Source organism: Panthera onca, chromosome A1 (genome assembly GCF_046562875.1).
Source record: "Panthera onca isolate mPanOnc1 chromosome A1, mPanOnc1 haplotype 2, whole genome shotgun sequence".
Lineage (NCBI taxonomy): Eukaryota > Metazoa > Chordata > Mammalia > Carnivora > Felidae > Panthera > Panthera onca.
This window is the reverse complement of record NC_138339.1, coordinates 203,483,307-203,493,507: the sequence shown is the minus strand read 5'-3', so window position 1 is coordinate 203,493,507 and position 10,201 is coordinate 203,483,307. Positions and strand designations below refer to the sequence as shown.

The 10,201-nt window shown below is 43.6% G+C and overlaps 1 protein-coding gene across 1 annotated transcript; it reads right to left on the bottom strand.

Annotated features, from left to right (window-relative positions):
• Nucleotides 1–860: 860 nt before the first annotated feature.
• Nucleotides 861–7,732, bottom strand: PCDH20 (protocadherin 20). The gene is made up of 2 exons (XM_060637029.2): nt 6,984–7,732; nt 861–5,945 (listed from the first exon to the last, which is right to left on the bottom strand). The coding sequence occupies exons 1-2, from the start codon at nt 7,113–7,115 to the stop codon at nt 3,219–3,221; spliced, it is 2,859 nt and encodes a 952-aa protein (XP_060493012.1). The 5' UTR covers nt 7,116–7,732; the 3' UTR covers nt 861–3,218.
• Nucleotides 7,733–10,201: the final 2,469 nt, after the last annotated feature.

The following is a 10,201-nucleotide window of genomic DNA, read 5'->3' as shown; positions in this document are numbered from 1 at the left end:
TCTTTCCTCACATTCTCCATTGTCTTTCAAAGGTCAGGACCCCACAGAATCTTCCCTGCTTCAAGGAGAGATTGGAACCCGAGTCTCCATAGACTCAGGAGAGGATTGCATATAGTTCCTCCTTTTATGGTTGTTATCTGAAACATTTTCTGGGAGTACAAATTAGAAGCCTTATGAACTATCTTACTGAAATCAAGGCAACTTCATACTGTGTCTAATACGGCTTCGGTGGTATAATTTCATAGCAAGATCATGCTTGTTGTTTTCATAAAACACATGCAGAACACCCAAAATACAAAGGATTTGGATTTTGTTTTTAATACACTCATACTACAAAATTATTTTAAAAGAAGGATCTATTTTTCTTTATTCCTTTGTAACCACCATTGATAGAAGTGTTACTGCCAGGAAAACTTTTTTTTTTTTTTTTAATAGGGTCAGGGAATGACTCTAAACATTCAAGTAACGGAAATTGTTTTTTCCCCCGTAGCTGAAATTGCTATGTTGGTTTTAAGTTTCCCAATCCAAATTAATGAACAATTTTCTCAGTAGTCTAAGAATGGATTTGGCAGTGCAAAGATCAGAGCAATCTCTTCTTCATTAAATTGGGCAAAGAGGACTCACTGGTTCTCAAACTGTTAAATGGATATTAGGGTTTTTAATGAATGGAACATTTATTTTTGTGCCAGCTCAACTAGCAACATTGACATGATTAGCATACATTTTGGCAACTGTGCTAGCACAAGGTGTTAGTAAAAAGGGGCTTTTATCTTTGAGCTTAATTTGCTTTAACTTTCCTTGTTATAAATATTTTTAATGTGAAGGAGATGGTTTTGTAAAGGAAATCCTGGCACAAGACGTTATTCAGAAATATGTCTTTTTATTAATGTTACAGGCATCTCTCATGCTAGAGATGAAGTCTATACCCCGAAACACAAAAACGGTCTTCAAATTTAGAAATAAATAAAATATTTTGTTACTTATACTCCTGTTGACACCACTGCACTCTGGAGGGTTTCTTAAAATTAATATCACCACTTGTTTCATACCTAGTTCCTTCCTTTAAAAAAGAGAAATAAGGTATAAAAATGGTAGAGGATGGATTCCTCCATTGCTGTAGATCTGTTAGGAATGAAAAGTTTTGGGGGTTAAATGATCTTAGTTTCTTAGCTCAGGTGCCTCTCATACAAAAGGAATTTTCAATAAAAATATATTTCCTTTTTTTTTAACAAACAGTACTGCCTCCTATACTTATTCAAATTGTCAAACTGAAGAAAACAAGAAAAATGAGTTAATACAAATTCAAAAGATCTTGGGTGTTTGCATTCAGTTTTTTTTGCAATGTATTTTTAAAATGTATTGAAAGCTATTGTAACACAGCTAACAGAGGATTTGTTATAAGTATGTAGTAAGATGAATGTTTATAGCTGATACTAAATCAAAAATTAATATGCGTGTGCACATGCGTGGGTATAAATTCTCATGTGAACGTCTGTGAAACATATAGGCATACCCTCTATTTTATATATATATATGTGTATATATATATATACACATATATATATACACACACACATATACACACACACACACACACACACATATATACACACACACACACACATACACACACACACACACACACACACATATTCAATGCTTTACCCAATGTTTAATTGAGTAATGAATTAGTTTAATATAAACTCTAGCAAACAGAATATTTATACTGTACCCACATTTATCTCTAAAAGCAAACAAATGCCAATAACAGGCACTTCAGTGAAAGTACAAGCCTGTGTTCAAATATAAAATGGTAAAAATGAGAAAGAAATTATGAAAATATATACCTTTAATTTGCAGACATATAAACACGTTTGGTACAGTACAGACACATGATGCCAAAAAGTAGAATGGTCCAGCTTAAGCTAACACATTTCTTGTTTACACAGATATTTTGCTATAGCTCTCCTATAAAATAAAATTCCCAGCTCACACAATGAAGTGAAAGAGATCAATCACCGAGGAACCAGCCTGCTTCATTGCAAAGGATTCAGTAAAAGCTAAGTTATCAAAGCAATCTGCTGCTGGGCTTACAAATAAACTCTTGGACCTAATCCAAAGCCAAAGGAAGGAAGCCAGAAATGGTGGCCAACAAACCTAAAGGACAACAAAAAAAGAAGTATAACTTTTATATAAGGGGCCCAACTAAAACAACCAGTAGTGCTCACTAGCATCTAGAATAATTCCGTTTTAATATGATTTTTACTTACTCAGGTGATAAATGAGTCCAAGAACATAAAAACCTAATATATAACCCAAGCATAAAGTATACCTGACATGTTGTCAAAGCACCAAAATGTCGTGAACACCTACAAAGCAACTAAAGATTGAAACATTTCTTTGCTCCTGGCTGTTTTCCTTGGACACAATTTCCAGTTACAATGTTTGGAAGGGAGAATATATACATTTCCCATGTAGTAATAGCAAGTGCAGTGGTAAAGCAAACAGAAAGCAATCTGAGTACATGGAAAGTGAAATACTCTTCAGCAGGTCAAATCCTTAACACGTGGCCATGTTTTCACCCTTGCTAAAGAGGAATTGCGCTTCTTTGTTAATGCCTTCTCTTTCAAACTATACAAGATGTACTTGTGAGGTAATAAACATTCTGCTTACAAATGCATTTCTTTTCTTTCTTATCATACATTTAAGTGCAGTGAAATTCAATTTATTTCAATGTCATATTTCTTAAATGTTAAAAACAATATATTTAAAATATACTCTTTCATTAATTTCATGTACAACAACTGTCATGTACAATACCTCAAAACAGTTCCCTGCAAAGGAGTAGTTGATGCCCTCTTGTGGCTAAAGGACTTTTTAGACAAAAAAATGCAATGTACCATTTTCTTACCTTATTCCCAGGTTCTACCAATCTGCTTGGTGAATGAAAGCTGCAAATCAGTCCAAGCTTTTTTTTTTTTTTTTTTTTTAATAACAGTTCTCTATAGCTGTTAGTACTAATTTTCATTAGAAAATGCTGTACACATTTTATAACCTCTGATTTTGAATTTAAAAACCTGTAAACAGCTTATTTACAATATAGTACAAGTTATAAATTAGTTGTCCTCCATTGGAACTGCCATCTACACACTCTCGTTTAGGTGATGAGACTACCCCAAGTCAGTGAAAACATCTCTGGGTTATTCCACAATGAAATGTCAAATATTAGAAATAGCCACTGGTTTCCTCTCTCTCATATGCAAGTCGATTTTTCCTTTGAGTGGAATTTGTACTTCCAAATTTTCGTCTTCCCTGTGATGCTTTTTCCCTCTCCTTAAACAGATGTATATGCCCATCCCTGTAACAAGTGTGATAGAACCCAAGCTTATTACAGACAGAGCTACTAAGGTAGGCACACAGGACACAGACTCGACTTTCCTGTGAGTTGGTTCTATGGAGATCTGTGGTTCTTTCTCCTCTATGTTAATTTCTGGTTCCTTTCTTAAAAGACTCTCAATGTAGCTCTCATTACTGACAGTGTCGTTGACAAATAGATTCACCATGACCGTGGAGTGGAGAGGTTCGGGATAACCATGATCGCTCACTTTCACCAGTAAACGATGGAGTCCATAATCTGTCTGCAGCAATGCCTCTTCCAAAGTAATGTTGCCGGTTTTAGGGTCAATCCTAAAGGACTCGGGCCTAGGACCTCTTCTTCCTATGATGCTGTAAGCTATGACAGCGTTCATGCCCGTGTCTTTGTCAACAGCATAGACCTCTGTGACTGGGGAGCCGGGCAGAGTAGAAGGCAGTACCAACAGGTAGGACATGTTAGATTGAGGGAACAGAACAAGAGGAGGGTTGTCATTGATATCTAGAAGGAGAATTGTGATTTTTGCAGTTGAAGAGAGGGCAGGCTCGCCCCCGTCAACAGCTTCGACCCACAAAGTATAGGAGCTCTGCTGCTCTCTGTCCAAAGACACTTTGGCTCTCAGCATGCCCTTTCCTGTGTCTATGACAAAAATATCACTCTGGTTCACCACCGAGAGGGCGACCCATCCATTTCGTCCGGCATCAGCATCTGTTACACTAATTACCCCAATTTCACCATATCCTGGAAAGTTTTCTGGCACAAAAAAGCTGAAGTCCTTGTTGATGAACCTAGGGCTGTTGTCATTTTTATCCAACACCGTGAGAGCCACAGTGGCTACTGATTCTCTGGGTGGCTTCCCAGAGTCAACAGCTCTGACTGTGTACCTGTACTTTTCTTTCTCTTCTCGGTCCAGCTGAGTAGAAACTGTCAGAATTCCTGTGACACTGTCTAAGGAAAAATACGATGGGGCATCAGGTCCCAGAAAATAGGAAACCTGGCCTCTCTCTCCACTGTCAGCATCTGTAGCATATAGCTTAGTCAAAAAGGCATTGGGTGCGTTGTTTTCTTCAATAGTTAGTTCCAGCAAGGGTTGCAGGAAAATAGGGGCATTGTCATTGTCATCTAAAAGTTGCACTTTAATAATTTTTTTGACATGAAATCCCTCAGAGTTCCAGGCCACCACCGCTATTTCGTAGAACTGCTGTAGCTCATAGTCCATAAGTTTTGTGGTTTCCAGCAAATATTCATTACTGTATGGTTTGTAAGGTGATAACCGAAATGGTCCTTCACCGTCCAGGTAGCAGTTCACCTTGTATTTACCTTCTGGATCTCTTATGGTGAAGAATGCAATTGGAGTGTTAATAGGCTCCAGTTCTTTCAGGTAAACAACACCATCCACCTCATTTGCTATATAACGAGGCACAATTTCAGGCGGTCTGAAAATGACTTTGATAATGGTCACCAGGGCCGTGGTCACAGCGGGGATGCAGCCTGGCCCGTTGGCAAGGATGGTGAGCTTGTGCGTTTGCAGAACACTCCCCCCGATCTTACTGAAAAGTTTAATGACTCCGGTGGTTTCATCCAGATGGAATAAATCCTTGGATGCCTGTGGAACTTTCTGGCTGTACGAGTAAGTGATCTGAGCATTGGTTCCCAAGTCTCTATCCACAGCCTGGACAGCTGCAACCGGTGTGCCCACTGTAGCATTCCCAAACACAGTGACATTGATTTGTGAGTCTGCGAAGAGAGGGCAATTGTCATTAATGTCAGTTATGCCAATGGTGAGGGTGGCGCTGCCCAGCAGTGGTGGGGACCCACCATCCTCTGCTATGATGATGCTCACATACTGGTCCTGGGTCTCCCTGTCCAGTAGTCCCATGACAATTAGATAGGGAGTGCGCTCCCCATTCTCATTCTCCTCCACATCCAGGGTGAACATGCGATGGTAGTCCAGCAAACGGTAGGTCTGCACCCCATTCGTGCCTATATCTGGGTCCATGGCAGGGTGCTCTATGGCCAGCCGGGTGTTTACAGGTGCGTTTTCTGGCACCCAAACTGAGATTTGGGAAACGGGGAACTGCGGGGCATTGTCATTAATGTCCCGGATTGCGATTTTCACCTTCACAAACCGAAAGTACTCCTGAGGCAGGACCAGTACGTCCAGAAGCAAAAGACAAGAGTCAGAGGAAGGGGAGGAGGAGATGGAAATGCTGCCGCCCCAGGCACCTCCTCCACCTCCTTCTAGACACAGGGCCTCCCGGTCGATCTCCTGGTCAGAAGTGTGCAGTTCCCCGGAGCGGTTGTCTAGGGTCACGTACTGGCCACTCAGTCCCCGGGAAGCCAGGCTGAAGGAGAGAGGGGGGCTCCGCTCAGCCAGGGTGCGCTCAGGCAGCTGCGGCAGCTGGTCCTGCCTCCCGGCGGCTCGGGGCACCAGCCGCAGGTCCTCGGCCAGGCTGCCGATGAGCACCCCCGCCGGCAGTCCCTCGTTCAGGCTGTACAGAAGCTCCGTGGCCCGGCTGTAACTTGCGAGGCAGTTGAAGGGTCCCACGAAGAGGAAAAACAGAAAGAGATGCTGAAAGTGGGGGGAGGGGAGAAGGCTCGTTACACACACGCGGGAACACGGAGATTGGAGTCAGAAACCAGTGTCACGGGGTCCTATTTGCCCCCATCCCCGTTCCCAAAGGCAAACCCTCTAGTCGGAGAGGGATGGAGAGGAAACTTGCTGTAAAGGAGATCTTTGGGGCAACATTGTCGCCAAAACTTAATGTTTCTGTTCAGTTTCTGCAACCCCCCCCCTTTTCCCCCCGCTCTCCATCAGCACCCTCATTGAGTTAATAATCGGAATCCCAAGCCATAAAGCATCCCTGGAAACACGCGGCCGAGTGGAGAGGACTCCGCTCAGGGACTGCGCAACGCCGCAGGGAAACCACCGGGGTAGGCTATGGGGAGGGAGAAGGTTGGTAGTGGAGAGGAATGAGCGATGACGGGCGATTCATCAATTTATTTCCCATTGAAATGTTTCTACCACTAAGGTCCCCGGAACGCGAAATGTGCTACATCCCTTTTTGTGAGACCACCGCTGCCAACCACAATATCAATAATAATACGGGAAACATAGTGACACGTTTCCTTCGGACCCCCCCCTCCCCCATTAAATAAACACTTTGGGTCAGAGAAGTGATTTTCATTTTAGCTCTCATCTATCAAACCGAAAGGACCTGGATCGCCACCTACTATTAAGCCCTCACTAATCCCCCTCCCCTAAGGGAAGAGTAGGAGAGGCGGAAAATGCTTACGCAAAAACAATTTGTCAATTACAGCGGCCAGTGCTAGCAGGTGCCGGCAGCAGGACATAATCTCCGCACCCCTGTGTCTCAAGCCGATAACCCCCTCCCCCCACCTCATCTGCCTACATTCCTATTTCAGAAACTTCCTCTCCCGACCCAAGGACTAGCCGATTCCTTGCTAAAATGAAGACACCTTATCCCAAACTCCCTTTCCCTCCCCCAACCTTCCCGTGAAGTTTGGATTGAGGTAAAAGGTTCGAAAAACCGTCAAGGAGTAGGAACTGCCTCACAGCACCGCAACTTGTCTGGACCCCAACCCTTACCGGCAGGCTTCTGTGGCTGGTGCTGCTCCTGGGACGACTTAGACGCCCCATATCCAGGCGCGGGTGCCAGGTCGCCGGGCGCCAGCTCACTGCCAGGGCCCGCGAGCTGCGCGCATTCCCTCGGCCGCGCATTCCCAGGGAGGCTGCAGTCAGCGCGCTCCTGACGGGAGGGCGGCAGAAGACACTCCCTCTCTGTTCATGCAAATCGCTGGGGAACTTCAGCCAATAGTCACTGGCTCGTCAATTAAGGATGGGAGCGAAAGGGGGGCGGGAAGGCGCGGGGCTGAAGGGCACGGTCATGGTTTCCTTCCCAGGACGTGGGTGAGTCCGGACCCCGCCGGAGGAGCCGGAACGGGGGGACTTGCCTCTCAAGACTGCGACGTGGCGCCACCCGGTCTGGCCCCGGAGCGCGTGCCCACCAGATCTCCCTCCTCGCCGCACCAGTCACAGCTCAAGTCCACAGGTTGCGAGCACGACAGGGCGAATTAGCATAAATAAATAAATAAGCCTGCTTCTGTATATCTGAATAGAGAGAGCGAGGAAGTCGGCGCTACCGAGCAGCCACAGGCGCGAGCCCCAAACGCTTGCTCCTGCCACCAGTTCATCGGAGAGACTTGGATCAGGCGGTGTTTGCAACAGAGAGAGAAAACCCGCTCTTCTCTGCGGAGGGAAGGAATCCCAAACTCTTCCTAAGGTGGTCTGAGCCTGAAAAGCAAACCTATGAATTCGGTGAGGGATTTGACCTGCTCTAATTTTGAAGCTTCGCCGTTGGTGGCCAGTTTCCTAGTTGTACGCGCCAGGGTCTCTGGGTGTCTTCCTTGTGGTCCTACTTTAGAGGCAGTTGTGGCTTCTGGCCAGGGGAAGAGCCAAGGAGTGGGGGGAGTGGAAACAATTGTGTGGTAACACAAGTAGTTCTGCCTGTAAGTAATTTGAACATACTTCTCTCGGGGTGAATTTTCTTTTTTCACTCACTGAAGCTTAGGTTAAAAAAAAAAAAAAAATTGGTTACTTTTCAAATTATCACTCCCCCCCACCCCCATCCCCCTTGGAATACTTCTTGGGAAAGCAGGCCTTTAGAAAGGAATCCTGGAGGAGTGTGGTGCAAAAATGCTTGGACATTTCCTCGGGCTCTCACACTCAAGGGCCATGTGACCTGTTTCTTCATTTATAAAATCAGGGCTGGTGAGAGACTCCAACGCATTAAGTCTCTGAAACACTTTTTGATCTGCAGGGTGCCATATAAATAATGGAAAAGACCATTGGTCTTTCCCTGCGTAGACATTTCTCTTCATCACTGGGTTTCCAGATAGCCTGTGCACTGCCCTGAACATAAAATCCTCCCCACTGAATATTTAGTGACTGAGCCCAGAATACAAAAATCTTCCTCCTGGGTCAGAGAAAGATCTAACATCCCTGTACTTTCCATGGGCACCACTTCAATCTTCCTATTCTCCCTTACACTAACTAGAATATAAATTGGTTGGCTGAACTGATTGTTTTGCTCTTTCCTCTTTTCTCTTCATCCCGACTAATTCTAGAGACACGGAGTCCTAAATATTGACAACACACTACATCAAAACACCTGGTGTATGTAAGTTTCTTATTGAGCAATAGGACCATACACAGAGTGCACAAACAGAATCCCTTATAATACATATCTGGCATATGCTAGGGATCTGGTTTACAAAATTAGCTCCCTGAAGCTCTTTAGAATGAAAATTGAGCGGGAGTAAAGTGGTGAACACACGGGAATGTGTTCAGGTGGGTGTGAGGCCACTATACAGCTGATAAACAAAGTACCGTCAGAGAAGTATGATTTGTCTGTCCTTACCTCTTCAGCTGCTAATTCTGCCCTACCGCTGACCTTTTACCATAATTGGTAAATATTTACTCACGGATCTGTAGTTGAAACATGTCCGATTCCAAAAATCAGTACCAAGCTGCTTCTGAAATGTGTTTAATTTACGTCTTCACACCTTACCCACAGCTTCCGGAAGTTTGGGGCACATGGCTAGAATCAGGCAATATGTCAGCCATCAGAGTACATGTAGGCTGGACCCACAGTCTGAATTAATTTTACATCTGTACAGATGGCAACAGTGGTAGACTGCGTATCCCCCTTACAGTTCATGCCCTCTCCAACAGGTTAAAATCACTCACCTTTTTTTTTTTTTTTTTTTTTTTGGTGAAAATATGGGAATCTCTTTCCTTAATTTGTCCCTTGTTTACAATGACACCACACGGGAGCTGTAGTTTATGAAGATAATTCTATGGAAGGGACACTGCCTCTTTGTATTTATTTTGTTGACTGTCTTTAAGCTCCTTGGACTCTGTCTGTGGACTCTTAAACTCTTTCTTTTTCTACAGTGGATAGTTTGGCACAGATGCACCATTTTCAAGTGTCCCCCACACCACATCACGGCAGAATTTTGGTCTCCTGACTATACCATCCAGCTGCTCTCTATGGAAAAGGTTAGTGCGCCTCTTCTGCTTTATTAAGTAGGCAAGAAATTAAATCTGTGTATTCTATAATACATAGTTTTAGCAATAATTTTGCTAGAGTGTTTCTACAAAGCATGACCAAATGAACTATAATGTAAGTTGAAACAGAAGTTAAACATTCTGGAGATAACGTTTGGAATGTCAGTAATAACCCCCATTGCTTTGTGATTGCAAAGTCCCTGGATGGAAGTTTGTCATCAAAACTGGAAGACCTGGGCACAATTTGAGGTAAAACTTTCCTGTCACAGTCCCAGCTGTTAACTGAGCTACTTGTTATTGTGTCTCCTTTTTGGAGATTTAAGCAGAGGTTTCATGCAGTTTTACACTGAATGAAAGAAGACCAAATACCCCTCTTTCTTCTCCTGTACCTTCATCCTGGGTACAGTGAAAGCATTCCCACCCTCCTGTTCCTTATGAGGCCAGCCCTGTGACCTACCATCTGGTGTCACATATTTCTTTCTAAAGATGACTTAGGGAGCTTATGCTATTACTCCCTTGAAAAATAATACTTATGAACTTCTCAGATGTCTCAATTGCTCTGGGCCTGCTTCCCAGGTGTTTTGTAAAAATTGATCTAGAAGAATAGTTAGATTATATGCCTCCTGAGCCTATTTTTTTCTATAGACAAGGAAAACAATATGATACAATAGATGGCACACTGAGCAGAGCCAGGAAATTTGGATTCCATTTTCTGGGTTGTTGCTAGGTTACTGTGT

Bases quoted from the DNA above. Each gene is read 5' to 3' on its own strand.
- PCDH20 (XM_060637029.2), bottom strand. From the start codon at position 7,115: ATGCGCGGCCGAGGGAATGCGCGCAGCTCGCGGGCCCTGGCAGTGAGC. The intron at 5,946-6,983 runs GTAAGGGTTGGG...CCCCACTTTCAG, and splicing joins CCAGCCACAGAAGCCTGCCG to CATCTCTTTCTGTTTTTCCT.